This window comes from Arvicanthis niloticus, chromosome 4 (assembly GCF_011762505.2).
Source record: "Arvicanthis niloticus isolate mArvNil1 chromosome 4, mArvNil1.pat.X, whole genome shotgun sequence".
Taxonomy (NCBI): Eukaryota; Metazoa; Chordata; class Mammalia; order Rodentia; family Muridae; genus Arvicanthis; species Arvicanthis niloticus.
This window is the reverse complement of record NC_047661.1, coordinates 53,775,298-53,794,131: the sequence shown is the minus strand read 5'-3', so window position 1 is coordinate 53,794,131 and position 18,834 is coordinate 53,775,298. Positions and strand designations below refer to the sequence as shown.

The window sequence follows — 18,834 nt, the reverse complement described above, 5'->3', positions numbered from 1 at the left end:
TATTGCTCTTTCAGAGAACCAAAGTTTGGTTTTTAGCATCCACCTGCAGAAGTTCAACATTACCTATAAAACCAAAGGTCCAGAGGATCCAACACTACTTTCTGACCTCCGTGACCACTTATACTCATGCACTTGTGCACATATATAAGAAATAAAAAAAAAATTCTAAAAAGTCATATGCAACTGAGACTGTACTTATATTTTAGGTATTTATACAGATTCATGTACTATTCTACATGTCACTAAAGACATTTAAAATTAGTATACAGAAAGTGTACAAATGATTAAAATAGTTAATTAAATCTCATAATTTGTTTTCCCTAAGAACATATAAGTGGTTGGGAATTTAATTTGATATAAAATATGTACGTTTACTATGGCACATCAGGTGAATATAGGTAACTGGGGTGTGTAGTATTTCAAAATATTTTTAAGAACAGGCTTTTCACATATTCACCACAACGAATTGTTGAAAGCTTTGAGTGATCATTGTAGTACTGAGCCTGAGTTCATTAGTATCCAGTTTATTCATTTTGTACTTCATAAGAATCTCTTATATTATTAATAAAACAAATCTAAAAATTAAAATTAATGTGCATGTAGTTATGAGCTACAAATTTCAAGTCATGGTCTTCCAAGTATTACTATATTTTCCCTGATTTTTCCAGAACTCACAAAAAGAGGTGAGGGATTACATTTCCGAACTATGTGCATGGAAACTGAACATATCCTTAGTGATGGATCATCAGTTTTGCATTATGATGTACACAATTTATATGGATGGTCACAAATAAAACCCACTCTGGAGTAAGTTATGTTTCTAACTTTCACCTCTGCTTTTCTGGTTCAATTTATATTGACGATATCAGCTTCAAACTTTCATACTTGAAGAGTCTTGATGAATTTCTTTCTATCTCAATTTTTCTTTGTAATTTACTTCTTTCATAAATTTTATTAAAAAATTCATTTCTTTCAGTCAGGTAAACAATCAGCCAGTCTACTTATTATTATAACGTTATTATTGGGGTTTTTTGTATTTTTTTATGTTAGTTCATAGAATTTTAGGTCATTTTAGTGTCACACACACACACATATATATACACACATACATATGTATATATATATATACACATATGTATATATGTGTGTGATAGTATATGTATATGCTATATATATGCTAGTATATTTATATGTCATATTATATGTATATGTCATATATACATATATATGCTTTTCATAGGGTGAGATAGGTAAGAAAATACTTTCATGATAAAAGATGAAAAATGAAAAGTGAAAAAAGATGCAGACAGTACAAATTAATGTATCTTTGCATTAAATTTTAAACTGAAATATATTTTAATAGTCAAAGTCATTAACAATACACTCTAAGGATAGAAGAGAAAGAAAAGAGTAATTATAAACACATTTGTAAAATACATTTTCTTGATGAGATTTGACTAGCGATAAACTGCAGAACTAAAGTACAATGATTGCTTTTTTAACAACAAATAATCCATTAAAGTCTCCCATTCTTTCTATGCTGTTATGCAAAGAGTGGTTTAGTAAATATACTCTTCAGAGTTATATGTACAAAAATATGGTAATAGTACCAAATATGTACAAAAACAACTAAGATGAGCTACATTGAGTTATACATTTAGAATTATATGCTCTATTTGATTATTAGCTTAATTAATGTTATTTAGAGTTAACTTACATTTGTTGAAATGTTAAAAAAGAAAATTTTCATGTTAAATGTGCATGTCACTCTAGTGGATGTTAGAAAAGAAGAAAAATGTCTGTAATGCCTGAAAGGGTTTTAGTATATAGTGAGTAAAATGTTGTCTGTGACAGGAAACCTGTACCATAAAGTAGATAGTATGTTTTCATAAGGTTGTCTCAGTAGAAATATTTAAGACAGGCATTGTGACACAAACTCCTGGAAAACAGATATCTGAGTTTGAGGCCAGTATGGTATATAAAGTAAGTTTCTGAGCAGTGAGAACTACACAAAGAAACTCTATCTTAAAAAGCAAACAAACAAAAAGAAATACTTAAAAAATGAATGATGTAAATATGCAACATATGTTTCCATTGTACAGTGCAATACAGAAAACCACTGGACTAAGAGGGATTGTCATCTCTCGGTCCACATATCCTACAGCTGGTCACTGGGGGGGACACTGGCTTGGAGACAATTATGCATCCTGGGATAATTTGGAAAAATCACTCATTGGTATGTGATAATTTTCTTCTATTAGTATTTTTTGTTTTTTTACTTCTCAAGAAAATATTTATGTCTTGTGCTAGGTAAGTATTACTAAATTGTAAGAATTAAAATATTAACATTATTTTTATGAAACAGGATGTTACTGAATTGTGACTAGTCAAGCAGATGTAGTCAAGGATACTTTAGAGAAGTAAATGATTGATGATACTCAGCTAGTTTATTTGGATATAAATACCTTTATCCATTTTGGATTGTTTCAAGGTTGAAAATGCAAGAGCTTGAAAAGACAGTATTTGAAAGCAAAGAAAGAAATTAGTATATATTATCTGCTAGAGATTAAGAATCATTGAGAGGTGGTAAAGAAAGAAACATTTAACTAAAGTTTTTCTGACATTAGAAACATGGCAAAAGGCTATACATTTTAACCCATGAATAGACAACTACTGTTTTGATTCTAGACTTAAACATTATTGACTAATGATAGATTCCTTCAAACCGTCCTTAGAATATCTTTACCAAAGAGATAAGAAATAATATGTATTTAATTTTGTTGAAATTCTCATTTGTCTTAGTACTTAATAAAAATAATTACATTTGTTCTAAATGGTAAAATAAATATTAGCAAAAATATTTATTTAAAAAAATAAAATTAAAACAAAACATTATCACTTAGACTTATGCCACTATGTTATATTCATAGCTTATTTGTGCTTAAATTATGTTATAATGCTATTGTCTTAATAGATGTAATCTCTTATTTTTGAGAATATCATTAGTACTTATAAGTACAATAACAATTATTATAAGTTTTATAATTGAATAATTATTAATACCAAAGCATTTTATTTAATAAAAATTAATATACAAAGAGAACATCTACATTTAATAAATGTAAAATACTAAAATAAATTAAAATGTTAATGTAAAATTTTATTTTAATTTTTAGGTATGCTGGAATTTAATCTTTTTGGGATACCATATGTAAGTAGATCTGTTCAATTTGTATTTGTAGCTAAACCTATTAAGAAACAGTATTTGATATGCACTAAATATAAACTATCTTTTAGGTCGGAGCAGACATCTGTGGTTTTTTTAATGATACCGAATACCATCTCTGTGCTCGTTGGATGCAAGTTGGAGCCTTTTATCCATATGCAAGAAATCACAACATTCAATTTACTAGAGTATGTAATAATTACTACATCTATGTCAATTTTGTTTTATTTATTTTTTCCTATACAACCTTATATTTTTTGTTACTGCTTCAATTATATTTTACTTGACAATGTTATAAATGAATACTTCAAACCTTTTCATATTTATGAAGTAGTAAGTATGGCCTGAAATGTACCCAGAAAACATGGCTTGCTTACAGAACACACACACTATAGCTGATCAGTATGATTTTGGAAGAGTTAGGGGAAAAATGTCTTACTGTATAATGTATTTCAAACTGGGACAGAGTTACAACAAAAATTTCAACTTGAAACTAAATTGATTAGAAGTATGACACATTTGCAATAATGAATGAAATGGGAAGATCTAAAAGCAAATATTGAAAAAGCAAGTTTAGAAATTGAAAAACAAAAAAAAATATAGTGTGGTTTGTAGGAGCAGTTTTCTGTGCAGTGGCAATCACTGAGAGTTATTAACTTATATGCATATAGTTTTTGAGTGTTATGTTAGATAGTGACTAATTTAATAGAAAACTGTGAACAGTAAGAGGCAATATCTTACTATGCATTCGCTTGTGCTAAACTTTTAGTTAATTTGCAGAGAGAAGGAGAACTGATCAGAAAGCATGTCAGTCCAAGGTTGACAATAGAAACCATCAGAGAGACATAGTCTTAACACATTTATGAATTAACAGATTCAAGTTGTATTGAGAAAACATTATACTATGCAAATTTTACTTGAACTAGGGGGAATGAATTTATTTTCTTAATAATCAAATAACAAGAATACAGGCAAATTGGGACTTCATTTTGAAGCAGTTTTAAAGACAGGCAAACTATGGTGTAATATTTTGAAGAACTGTGAACATTTTAAGAGAAACTTGTTATTAATTTAGTATATTACCACACTAGAGAAAAAGAACAGGTGTTAAGAAAAGGGTAAGTAGTCACTTAAGGAATATTTGTGAAGATGGTATATATATATATATATATATATATATATATATATATATATGATTAAATATTACTTAGATTTTATTCTAATGTTTATTATATTATAATATGATTTATATCACATTTATATTTAAAACATGATAAAATCAAATAAGTATGAGTTGTTGAGAATACAGTTGAGGATATGTATATGGTGTTTTTTCACCTAAATGGTAATTCTATGATGGATTGGATGAGGAGACATTTGAGCAGAGGTCTCAGTAAGAAAAAAATTAAATATTTGGAGGAGGAGAATTCAAATGTAGATTTCTAGATTCAAAAGTCCCTGAGGTGCTAATACTATTGGAAGAAAGATAGAATAATAAGGATAGATGAAAGAAATAACTATAAATAAATATCCTCAGAAAGGAATAATCAACTTGTTTAAATATGAATTAATATGATTAAATATAGCACTCTATGATATATAAATATAGATATAAATTAGATATATATATATAGATGAATAGATATATATGGATATAAATACAGATACAGATATACTACCATATATATTGATATATACCATTTATAAATATGCTAGTGAATCAACAGAACAAAAGTTGAGATTAAGTAATTTCACAGTATCCTACTATCTTTCTACTCACTTGACTATGAAACCACTGAAAGAAACTATATAAACTAAGCTAGAATATACATAGGTCATGCATAACTTAATAATTGTTGGGCTAGTGTCATACTAATCTTTGCTTATTCTAAGAGTGTACTTGCCAAGGAGAACACCAGGTTGTCCTACCAACTTTCTTATTTCCAATATCTAGTAAGTGACATTCTTCATAAACAGCTAGCTCTAAAAGGCTCTTCCTTGATTGTTATTAACAAACCTAAGAGAAGAATGCTTTGTAATTATGAGTAAGTGTAGTTTGCTTCCATGTTATAAGCTATAGTATATAAAAATCACTGTCCCTTAAGTTTTCCTGATATGAGAAACAATATTTTTGTAGATTCTTAGCATTGCACCATTAATATTACTCCTTTGAATTGAAGTGCATATTCCAAAGGAGACTGAAAAGCATTCAAGATTGGTGTGCACATTCTTTCTGTGCTATTAATAATACATTAATCTATTCATTTCAAATGAGACTGTCTGGTGGTGTGTGAGGCTAATATGCTGAGCTCTACTTATCTCTTCCTATTTTGGGCCACTTTGTCTAACAAACCATATTATTTCCTTTCTAGATTTCACATCGTGACACTTAGTATTATATAGCTGAAAATATATTTATCATCTTCTAAAATATGAACTATACTTTGTGTATGTTTACTTACATTAAATCAAGCTTTGAACTTAATTTACATTATTTTATTAAAATACTAATATTCTACCAGTTTCGTTCTTCATATAATATACTATTAAGGCAACATGGGGGATTTTTATAAAGATAGTATATAGAACATAGCATTATTAATAATTTTCTACTTTTATTCTCTAACAATGTATTTGAACATTGAGATTCAAAAATGTGCTATGGCTGTTTCATTGTGCTTTGTTTCAGAGGCAAGATCCTGTTTCCTGGAATGAAACTTTTGCTCAAATGTCAAAGAACGTTCTAGAAATCAGATACACTTTGCTGCCCTATTTCTACACACAGATGCATGAAGCCCATGTTCATGGTGGAACTGTCATCAGACCCCTAATGCATGAGTGAGTGTGAATTTTATTTTCCTTCAACGAGTAGCTTTTGATTACTTTAATCTATTAGCTACTATAATATAATATTTCATAGATGCTTTACTACACATTTTGATGTAATAAAGGGATTACATAAATAAGTCTGATAAGCCCACTGATGTAGTCACTTAGCATGTAAAATCTCCTAATAATTAAACAAGTAATACATTAAAATAGCTCTTTAACTTATTCATGAGGAATTTTCCTTCTCAGATCTCCTATATTAACTGAGTAATTAAAGAAGGTGGCCTCCAGATTTCACTAATGATAAATAAAAAATCACAACTGTCTATTATAACTTAAGAACTAATACTCAAAATAAATTATTAAAATGATAAATTTCAATTGTATGCCTTCACTTTTGACTGAATGATTAAAAGATGTAGCAAATAAGAAACTGCAGTATGCCCATCCCTAAATGGAATACCTCCATTTCTTAAGGCTCAGCAATCATTGTGTTATAGGTAGACTTGTAAGAGCCAGAGAGACTGCAGATGACCACAGGAAAACGGTGATTCCCACAAACAACAGAGAAGTTGCACATATAAACTCACAGTGCTCTGACAGTGTTCTCAAAAATTTCTGCAAGCTCAAGCCAGACAAAATCCAAGCATAGAATAGTAAAATAGACAGGAAATCCTACTACTGGCTGAGGAACTATTAGTAATAGATGACTCTTAGCAGACAGAGTGTCAGTCTTATGTGTCTAGCTCCTGGTGGGTTGAACATGCTCCAGGGTATAGTCACAGACTCAGTATATAGGCAGCACTTTTTGGACCCAATGGGATTTTATAATTACAAAAAAGTGGATAGAGGATTGAGGGAGCAATAAAAGGTTGTGATAATTATAGGCAATTAGCAGTTGTGAATTAGTTACTTGCAACTAACACACAAAATAAAATCTCAAGCAAATTACATTTAGAAAAAACAAATAAAGTTTGTAGTAAAAAAGATTCACCTCCATTCAAGGTACATGGAAATTGTGTTCTTAGCTCATCTGCCACTGCCCAATTTTTCCTCTCCACCTTCTATCAACACTCCTCTTCTTAGGTTTCAGGCTAATTTGTTTGCATTTCTAACGTGTGAGACTCTGATTATGGATTCTGAACAGTTCTTTTATCCTGCTGAGAGTGCTTCACCCTTGGTCTCACAGGGAATTCAGAAAGGGCTAAACCCCAGCGGCCAGTTTACCACTAGGATGGTTACTAATGAAACAAAAGCAAAACTAAACCCAATGTTTAATTTCAGTAGCATAACATTGGCTAGTGACTACTTCCTAATATGTAACATTTTTTCCTATAGTCATTTAATTTCAGTATTAGAAACCCACTTACACATGCAAGAATATTTGATGACATAATGGTGTGTCAGCCAATAAGAAGAGCTTTAAGATAGGCAACCTTCCCCCCTCCCCCTCCCCCTCCTCCCCAGTATCCCCTCTCTGTCTCCCCTTCCGCTGCCCCCAATGATTTTTCTTCACCTTGCAGAAATCCTCTTACCTCAGATTATGGGTGCAAACCTATACATCTTGTCTTAAAAACTCTTCTGTTAACATTTTTAAAAATACACGCAGTGAAAGTTTTATAAACTTTTTCCAAGCTGTGTCTCATTGCTGCTTTGAATTTTGTTATTTACTAGACAAAATTAATATTTCAGTACCTGTATTACTCTCCTCTATAAACTCTCCTCCATACTGACTTCTCACTAAATTGTGCAAATATTTCTTAACAATCTTTTTCATTAGACTACTTAGACATAGTTTGGTTTTACTCATAAAGTCTGTACTGCTTGATACTGTGTTCCAAGAAATAGAATGGCCTTTTGTTTTAAATATTTTTGAGCATGGTTTTTAGTTGAATCTAAAAACATTAAAATAAATTAAAAAACAAAAAGCAAAAAAAAATTACAGCAAATTGGTATCTCAATAAACATTTTATGTTGTTCAGAAGAAATTAAATTCTTCGGTTTGATTGAATGCATTGTGATTCTTTTTTTAAGGTTCTTTGATGAAAAGGAAACCTGGGAAATATACAAGCAGTTCCTGTGGGGTCCAGCTTTTATGGTGACTCCTGTCATTGAACCTGTAAGTATGGTCATTTGTTGTATTATCAAAAGGCTAGAATTTTATTTTAGATTATTTCAATGACTTTCTTTTTCAATTCTAGTTCAGGACCAGTGTGAATGGCTATGTTCCTAAGGCTCGATGGTTTGACTACCATACAGTAAGCTTGGGAAGAACATTGGGAAGTTAAATACAAATTATATATATATATAATATATATATATAATTTATACATAATATATATTATATAATAATTATATATATAATAATTATATATAATAATATATAATTTATACATATATAATATATATGTATATATATTTGATTATTTATTCATATAACTTATATATGTTTATTTTCCCACTTCAAAATTCTGAATTGTCTATGTGAAGTTAATTATATTTGATTTAAGCTAACATATCATGGTACAATTAATTTCCCTGGCTCTAGTGAGTTATGCAGTCATAGATTCATTTTGGCAAATGAGCAGAGAAATGTATACTGTATGACAAAGTTCTGCTGCCTCTTTGACTATACTAAAATGATCATTAAAATAATGGAGTTCTTCATTCTACGTGACCTTGTGAAATCCACACTTCCTATGTATAGGAAATCTGAAACCAAATTTGAGAATGACACTTTAAATCAGAGGATTTTATAAAATTGTGCATTTCGTTCATTTTTCAGTAGAAAATTGTGACACTTGATTTCATAAATGTGCTTTCCTACATCTTACATTACTGATTATGTCATTTCTCACCCTCCACCTCCCATTCTTCCCGTTACCAGGGGGAAGACATAAAGGTCAGAGGAAAACTTCACACATTTTCAGCTCCTTTTGATATGATAAACCTACATGTCAGAGGAGGTTATATTCTACCATGTCAAGAACCAGCACAGAACACACATCTCAGGTAAGTAAACTGCTTTTAGAACTGTAATTGCATTTTGTAAGCTATCTGTCTCTAAAAGTCAGTAGTTAAAAATGTGTGAGCTTTTCTCTGTAATCCTTCCGTAGTAACATAGGTGTTTAGTTATAAACAGAAGGCATGGCAGAAAATGAGGCTATAGATAAACTTCAGCTTTCCCTGTTTTCTAGTCCACCTGGGATGCAGAAAGCCATCCTGGTAGAAGTCACACTTAAAGCTTTGAGTCAGCTGAGTATCCACTCATCTGGGGAATTGTATATTTTGTTGTGAGATGCCAACAATCCTGTTCATTGCTTGCTTTAAGAGGAACATTCAGTATAATGAAGAGTAAATATAATAATCTTGATAGTGACTGATCATATCTATCGATATCACCTACCTAAAATTGTATTTAAAATGTAATTTCAAAAGAAAAGCTGCTATTATCTCTCTACATGCAATATGCATAAACTTTGCATAAATATGTTTATGGAAAACTGTCTTCCAGTGATACATCCCTTTAGAAGAGAAGCTTCCCTATAAAATGCAAACTAAATCTTCCTGACCTCTCTATATAATATGCATAAGTATTCACAAATGAATAGTTTGTCTTTTGATGCTTAAAGGAGGGCATCATCTTTTTTTTTTTACTTTTATTTTCAACTGTAAGATGGAAATAATGACACTTCTTTAAATTATTCATTTCTAAATTATTTTTCTTTTTGAGACAGGGACTTAAATAGTATAACCAGATTTTCAACTTCCTGTGTGGCAAAGGATGGCCTTGGGTTTTGATCTTCCTGTCTCTGTATTCTGGTTTTTGCTGGGATTTCAGGTGTTTTCCACCTTGCTTAGCGTATGCAGAGATAGAGCTTACACCATGAGTGCATGCTGGGCAAGCTGTCAAACTGAGCTATATTCCCAGACCTGAAAACAGCATTTTTTTGTAAGAATCTCTAGAATACAGATATGAATTGTAGAAAAGTGAGATGAAGGTATAGAGTTTTCAATGTCTTGGCCATTTTCACAGGCTCTGTATCACAAACAGCTCCACTATTTTTGATGAAGCTACACAGACTTCTGTAGTAGACAGTCTGTAGTTTATAACAGTGCTCATGCCTGTTCTTTCATGATCTGTGGTTTTAAGTGAATAATATCACATAGAGCAGCTTTTATTTTCTATCCAATAAATCCTATGGACCCAATAGAAATCACTGAGACTTTAGCATTCAGCTTTTGCAGCTTATAGAGTGACATGTTTTTGGAACAACAGAGCAAGTAGCCTTTTCAGTCTACTTTCATTCATTGACTTCTACACGGGACTTCTCCAGGTATCTAGCCTTTCCATCTCCCAACATTTTATCTTATTGATTTATCACTGAATAATATTTGAGTGTATAAAGTTTACAGAGTTGAAGTCCCTGTTATCTGATGACTTCCTTTTGTTTTACATTTAGTTTCGTTGCCTCTACCTCCTCATTTTTATTCTGTGGTATATTTTCTTACTGATACTTTATGAAAATAAAAATATCCATTAATAATAAAGTTAATTAACAGTTAACAATGGTTATGGTTAATATCTATTAACAGTATAGTTAACAATAGTTCTTGATGGGCGGAGGTGTAAGATTTGCCTGCATTCCATTTTCCTTTAGTTTTATCCTAGGTGAAGACTGGTGCAGACATAACTATGAACACTGGACACTATTGTTATTTATCACTTAATAAAATACCTGGTTAATTTTTTAAAAGTCTATAAGGACTCCTACTGATATGTCCAACCTCCAAGTATCATGAGTAGATTCTGTTACATGGTCGATGTAAGACTGACTCTTTCCTTTCATTTCTAACTCTCTCACCTATGGTTACCTCCTGGAAAGCTACAGAATGACATCCCAGAGGTCATGAACAAACAGTTAACTACTTGAGCCATTTCTCCATATATACTGAAAAGTTTCTCCATATATTATTGAAAAAATTGAACTGTAAAATTCTTGATGTGTTATGAAACTTACAAATAGGATGGATATCAATATCTGTGATTATCATATCAAAGCAGAAAGAATAGTTTGTTAAAGAAACATCATTTTCTTTTAACAATTTGATGCTGTCAAACCAAGTGACATCTTATACATTGTTATAGAGTGAGCTGTGTTTAATTAATAAGTATACCTATGTAGGCATGAACTGAGAGGCATTTTCAATTAAAAAGGATGAACTTGGAACCATACAGTTATTCTTTGCATTATTAATATATAATTATAATTGAATGTTTTATATGTAGAAATGTGAAGAAATGTTGCACTGAAGGTATAAAAATTATATTACTGGGGCTGAGACTATAGCTCAATTGCAGAATATTGGACACACATGTCTCTGACCCTAGTATATAAGAGAGGAATGGAAGGAAGCAGGGGCGTAGGCTGATGGGAGAGAGAGACTGATTAAAATAGTGATGCATAAAAGTAAGAGTATCAGTAAACCTCATGTTTTCAATTACTATGAATGACTCCTGATTAATGGCAGTCGGTGAACTCTTAAAGCTAAATGACATTTCAAATATTTTATATAAAATATGATGTTTCCTTTCTGTACATCTTCTTCTCATTTTATAGAAGTAAACTTCATTTTCTTACATGACTATCATATTATAAAATATGCTTCTCTGAAAATATAGAATTTCATATTTTTTTTCTTGTAGTCGGCAGAATTACATGAAGCTCATCGTTGCTGCAGATGACAACCAAATGGCACAAGGAACTCTGTTCTGGGATGATGGAGAGTCTATAGGTAAGTCTTCCATTCAGATACATGTAACTGACAGCTGTTGAGATAATCATCTTTTTGTGCACTATATAAAGGTGTCTTTACATTATTCAAAGACATATATGTTGATTTCTACCTTCAGGAGAGTTAAGTACAAGCTGGACCTTTGTGTTGTTTTCTTGGATCATCATCTGCTATGTATTTTGTAAACATTTGTCACCATAATCTTCTGATTAGTTTAATAATGATCTGACTGACTATTATATGACATGATAGGAAAGGCAGGACTTTTTGGCACAGTTAGGATCTCCAGGAAAGAATCAGGTGTGGGTGTTTGTAATTGTGAATGTGTGTGTGTGTGTGTGTGTGTGTGTGTGTGTGTGTGTGTTTCTCCAGTTGGACATGAAGGTGGAAGGTACCAGTGCTGGGACTGATTATGTGAGAGAGTGGTAATGGGCCACAGGACAGGATGTGTAATAAAATAGTTGGGTTAATTTAAGCTAAACAAGTTAGATGAGAGATAGCTATTTAAGGCCTATGCTTAATAAATAAATGATAGTAAGTCTCTGGGTCATTACTGGGAAGCTGACAAGTCAGGTCCAGACAGTCAAGTGATAGTATACATATATCCTTTACAGGACCAAGGATCTCCTCTCCCATCTATGCCCAACAAGGCCCTCCTCTCTTACATATACAGCTGAAGCCATGAATCCTTTGCCATGGGTCCCTTCCTATGTGCTCCCAGGCTGGTGGTTTAGACCCTTTATTGTTGCTCTCCCCATGGGGCCACAAACCCTGTCAGCTCCTTCAGTCTTCTCCCTAACTCTTCCATTAGAAGCACCATCAATGGTTAGTTGTGAGCATCCACCTCTGTATATGTCAGGCTCTGGCAGACCTCTAAAGAGCCAGCTATATCAGGCTTCTGTCAGCATGCACTTCCTGGAATCCACATCAGCCTCTACCTTTGGTGACTGCACATGGGATGGATACCCAGGTAGAGCAGTCTCTGGACAGCCTCTCCTTTAGTTTCTGCCCCCCCCCCATTTTGTCTCCATATTTTCTCCCATGCATATTTTGTTACTCCTTCTAAGAAGGACCAAAGCACGTTGGTCTTCCTTCTTCATGAGCTTCATGTGGTCTGTGAATTGTATCTTGGGTATTGTGAGCTTTTGGGCTAATATCCAATTATCAGTGAGTCCAATTACCATGTGTGTTCTTTTGTGATTGGAATACCTCACTCGGGATAATGTTTTCTAGTTCCATCCAATTGCCTAACAATTTCATGAATTCATTGTTTTTAGTAGCTGAGTAGTACTCCATTGTGTAAATGTACCACATTTTCTGTATCCATTCCAATGTTGAAGGACATCTGAGTTCTTTCCAGCTTTTGGCTATTATAAATAAGGCTGTTATGAACATAGTGGAGCATATGTCCTTGTTATATGTTGGAGCATATTCTGGGTATATGTACAGGAGTTGTATAGCTTGGTCCTCAGGTAATACTATGTTCAAATTTCTGAGGAACTGCCAGACTGATTTCCAGAGTGGTTGTACCAACTTGCAAATCAACCAACAATAGAGGAATGCATATATTCTTAAGTTACACTGTGTAAGCTATTGTACTTTGAATTTGAGATTAAAGCTAGGCGTACTATTTAATGTTCAAATAGTGTAATAATTGCTGGAAATAGTACACATTACATGTTTTTTCATATGTGACTAGATGAGAAATTGGAAGACAACATCTTTTCAATACTACGGCAGTCCATGTTTCCATCATGTATATATATGATTGTGCTATTTTGCCATCTTATAAATCCTTAGTTCTTGTATGGGTACAAGAAAAATAATGTATTTTTTAATTTCTTCATTTTTTTTTGTCTTGTGACAATTCCCTCACTGTACAATGAGAATAGCCATAACAGTGATCATTATGATAATGACAATGTATATGTCCTTTATTATTTCTGTTATTGTAATTAAATTCAATAGAAAGTCATTAGTAAATTTTAGCTATATTATTATTATTAGGACAAAATGGACTTTAGATAACGTCATGGATATAACTTTTTTATTTGTTTTGTGTGTTTGTTTGACTTTGTCCTGAAATGCATCAATAGAATATGGTATCATTTTTACCTGGGAAGAAAAATAAATATGCTGCAAGTTACTATCATTGTTTGAAAAGAAAATAACTTAACATTTTTTCTCTCTCCAGACACTTACGAAAGAGGTCTATACACCTTGATACAATTCAATTTAAACCAGGTATGTATTATCTTCTAAAATAAATTTTACTAAATAATGTATGGAGTTTTATTCTAGGTTCATCATATAAAATACATCATGTAATATATAGTTGCTCTTCAACGAGATTCCTTTTAGTTCACATATGTGTATTTTCTGACTATTTACTTGAATTTTTAAAGGAGACTTTGTTTTTCTTTGCCCTTACAGAAAACTTTAACAAGCACTGTACTGAAATATGGGTATAAAAACACATATGAGATGCTTCTTGGAAACATCTATGTGTGGGGGAAAGGGACAACCCGTATCAGTGAGGTGAATCTGATTTATGGTGGAAATCAACAACAAGTTACATTTACTCAAGATGAAGCTAAGGAGGTGAGTGACATAAAATGTGCTTTACTCAAGCATGCCTCTGAAAAACATCTATGTGATTCCTCACGACCACCGCCAGGACTAAAGAAACAGAATGACAGATAAGCTGCAGTATTTGCCAGTTATTTAATTCTGTTATGCTCACATATTTGTTTACGTGTTAATATCCTTAGTAACTTTACATACAAATAATTTAATGGCAGATATTTTACAATTTCTCTTACACAAAATAGCAATATTAATTTAGATTATACTTTCAAATTGCTATCACCTGCAACAATTCCTCAAATACTATTTTTAATAGTAAGATTTACATTTGAGCATTGCATATACTTTAGATAAAAAGCCTCGGAAATTGTTTCAAAACTAGTGTAGCTCCACTTAGGAGAATGACTATTGTTATGAGAAAGAATAGAGACTCTGAGCCAGGCATCAGAATTTCTCTTTCAGAACAGCATCACTGCACCTAAGGGCTTTTTATTTTTCACTATAACTTTGGGCTTTTCTCCAAATTTGGTAAATATGTACACATATGCAACCTTTAAGTTCCTTCTTATCTAAGCTTTGTGAATTCATGACCAAAAGGTTGGGCTTAATATATTGTATGTTTAAGAAACCATGTTCATGTTTGTAACTATGATGAAAGCATGCTTTTCAAGTTTAAATTTGTATGGGAAGAGCTAGCCATCAAACAGTCTGGCTTAAGAGACCATAATTCACAGAGTTACAGGCTGTCCATCTTTAGTTTGAAAGAAAGACAGCTTGACTAAAGCTGAGGTTCTAATGGATCCCAGGCTGTTAGTGTTCATCATCACCAGGGCCCCAGTCTATTTTACTTGAGTCTGAGCATTAGCTGTGCTCACACTTTCTAGTCTGCTTGTTGGATGGATCTACTCTTCAACTTAGAATCTAGTCTTCTACTACTGCAACAATAAACTTTTTATTTTACTATTTTTATTCAACAATGTCAGCATTGAGGAAGGGTAGTAGTTTAGAATATTTGGTGCCCTTTCTTGGTAAAAGTTAATAATTTAGTTCCACAAATCTATGTTGTTTAGAAATATTGTCCCTATGTAGAAAATTCCTAGTAAAAATAATACTTAGTCTTTTGTCAGAGGTAGAAGACAAGCCAATTGTTTCTCTTAAAGGCAAATTGATATTTCAAGATGCAGGTTTTATTCACCATTAATCACAGTTTAAAATAAACTGCATTGCATTTCCTTTTGTTTAGTTAGATTGAAAAAAGAGATGACTTACTTTTTATATTCTTTAATATATAGTTAATAATTGTATGTAAGCCTCATGATTTCAGTATAAAAAATGAAGTGCATAATAATAGCTGGCTAGGGTCAAATGAGGTATTCTGAAGGGTTATTCCATGTTTATTCGGGACAATTACATCTTGTAAAAAATAGTCTTTCAAAAGAAATTTGTTTCATTAATTCTAAACCTTTCCACGGATAAGTTTAAATGATAAGAAAATTATATCAATGATTTATGAAGTATTTTATTTAAAATAGTATTTATTTGCCATTCCTTATAAATCTCTGTCTATAATTATAGACATAATTATATCTCATGCATAATTATATACTTCTAAGTCACTTGTGTTAATATCCAATACCAAACAGGCACCAGTGAAAACAGACAATTCACATTATACAGAATAAAAAGGTTTTATTTATGTATTTAGATCATATTTGTAAGTAACAACAACTAATGGGAAAAGAGGCCATGAATTTGCAAAATTGCAAAACGGAGGATTTCAGTTAGGAAAGAGGAAGAAGGAAAAATAAGTAAATGGGTATTTATTATCTCAAGAAAGTGCTAGAAACACATGTGTGTATTATATTGTATTAAATTACATTACATTATATATTTATTATATAATCAAGTTGACACACCCTAGAATACTCTAGAAAAGCATTTAAAGCATTGTCTAGTCTAAATTGGCCTGTGGGGGATGTCTGTGGGACTTTATCTTGATTATGTTTACTAATGTGGGAAGACTCAATACCCTATGGAAAGTGCCATTCCATTTTATGAGTCTGTGTCCTAAAGTATATGAAGACTATGTTGATTTTATCAGTAGAAAAAAATACACATATCCTTGATTGATGCCATCTACTGTGAATGTGAAACCGTCCAGTGAGATGTGATCTGTGACATGACAGGATGTGATATGACATGAGCCCTTATGACTTTAAGTTCCTGACACTCAAAATTCCTGGATATGATCAACTATAAACTGGATTGTAGGCTAAAGCAACCTCACTTGACCTCACCTAAAGCAGAGAACATGTATGAATACCAACATGAAAATAAGGAGAAGCTACATCTACTTATGTAGAGACAAACTGAGAGGAAGATAGTGTTTGTTAAATAAGAATGGCAAGAAAAATATAATTCCACTTAAGTGATTAGTTTTAACTTTATTTTCTGTTTTTAGATACTAATTATTAACCTGAAAACTATGCACGTTACTCTTGATGAACCAATACAAATCAGCTGGTCATGAAGATCACCATCAGTTTGAGTTGCTGTGATGGAATTGATATCAGGTCCATGGTTCTACTTGCATCTTTCCTGACTACCTACTTTTTTTAAAAAAATAGAATTATCACACCCTTTATCTAAATATTTGTCCACCATGTGCATCAAAAGAAGTACTAGCTTTTTCTATGAATGCAACCTGGATGTCACTGTTCAGCAGGTTTAACAGGGTTTGAATAACTTTAATACCTTTCAAGCAACAGCTAAACCTGTAAACTTATATGCATGTAACTAGAACACAACTAAAGGAAGTGATTTTTAAATTAACAAATTTTTTGTAACTATAAATTATATATAATAATACATTCAATTGTGTAGACTAAACTTATTTAACAAATCACAATATTTAATCATTTTGTACTTTGTATATTTCATTATGAAACAGAAAATAAAAGTTGTATAAATACACTTAAGATGTGTTTTTTTTTTTCAAAGAAGCTCTTGCATTCAGATTGGGATGGTAAAATGAGTCACTATAACATGGTGTTTTCATCAAGAACATCAAATGCTCCCAGCTCTTTAGTCTAAGCTCTTTAAGTCTGAAGATCCTGCAGTATACTGTATAGTTTTGTATTGACAGATGGCAGAGAAGAAAAGAACAGAAGCATCTTCTTCATATTTCTTTTTTACTGAGCATTAACACTTATATGAGAACTCCATCCTCATGACCTAATTCTCCTCAAAGATCCATTTCCATTGGTGCTTGGGATACACTTGTCATAACTCCTATGTTTATTAAAATTTATTTTCTTTGTTTGGTTTCACTTTGCATGCAAGGGAAGAGAATAGTGTTGTTTACTCTTAAATATTCAGGCTCCAGAGAGTTGTTCTTAAAATAGAACTCCATGTTATTAAGGAGTTTAAAGATTTTAATATAGCTACAGTAATCAACACCGAGACTGGAATTAAAAGTATTGGCACTTAAGTCAGTGGAACAGAATACAAAAATATCACAAAAATCTAAAAACAGTAGAAAGGCAAGTTAGATAATGTTTCAATTTTCTGTTATTTAAAAAAAAATAAACTAGTAACTGAAATTATAACTTGTTTTACCTAACATGTTATCTAAATAATCATTATTTCTTAAGAACAGAATCAAAGAATAAAAGATGTTTTATAACTTTAAAATAATTTAAGGATGATTTTTCCTTTATTTAAAATAAATGTTTTCTCATATAATATATCTTGATGGAAGGTTTCCACACTCAATGCTACTCCTTCAATTCCTCCCCAGAACTCCTCCCCTCCCAATCCATATTCTCTGTCTCTCTCTGTCTCTGTCTGTCTCTGTCTCTCTCTCTCTGTCTCTCTCTCTGTCTCTCTCTCTGTCTCTCTCTCTGTCTCTCTCTCTCTCTCTCTCTCTCTCTCTCTCTCTCTCTCTCTCTCTCTCTCTCTCTCTCTCTCCCAAAGAACAGGATTGTAAGGGGTAACCACCATACACGACAAAATAAAATGTAATAATATGAAGTAAAAACTACCATATTCAAATTGGACATGTCAATCCAACAGGAGAAACAGAGTCCCAGAAACAGCCCCAAAAATCAAAGTCACTCTTTGTCAAAGTCAGGAGTCATATAAAAATACTAAGCTAATAGCTATGATATATACACAGAGGATATGGTATAGACCTATGTAAGCTTTTTAGTTGTTCCTTCAATTTCTGGAAGTTCACAAATACCTTCCTTAGTTTGTTCAGAGGGCCTTGTTTTCCTGTTTACCATCATCCCCTCTTGCTCTTTCTGCCTCCTCTTCTGCCAGATTCCCTGAGCTCTGAGGCAGGGATTTGATAGAGATCTGTAATTTAGACTCTGCATAATGTCTGGCTGTGGGTC

The 18,834-nt window shown here is 32.0% G+C and overlaps 1 protein-coding gene across 1 annotated transcript in view; it reads left to right on the top strand.

Moving 5' to 3' along the window:
- Positions 1–17,410, top strand: part of Si (sucrase-isomaltase) — a 76,499-nt gene extending 59,089 nt beyond the window's left edge. The window contains exons 37-48 of the mRNA XM_034500576.2: positions 669–807; positions 2,103–2,236; positions 3,177–3,211; positions 3,298–3,414; positions 5,916–6,064; positions 8,090–8,174; positions 8,257–8,313; positions 8,943–9,067; positions 11,763–11,851; positions 14,046–14,095; positions 14,285–14,452; positions 16,899–17,410. Coding sequence (XP_034356467.1) covers positions 669–807; positions 2,103–2,236; positions 3,177–3,211; positions 3,298–3,414; positions 5,916–6,064; positions 8,090–8,174; positions 8,257–8,313; positions 8,943–9,067; positions 11,763–11,851; positions 14,046–14,095; positions 14,285–14,452; positions 16,899–16,967 — 1,217 coding nt within the window. The 3' untranslated portion in view covers positions 16,968–17,410. The remainder of the gene's footprint in view (positions 1–668; positions 808–2,102; positions 2,237–3,176; positions 3,212–3,297; positions 3,415–5,915; positions 6,065–8,089; positions 8,175–8,256; positions 8,314–8,942; positions 9,068–11,762; positions 11,852–14,045; positions 14,096–14,284; positions 14,453–16,898) is intronic.
- Positions 17,411–18,834: the final 1,424 nt, after the last annotated feature.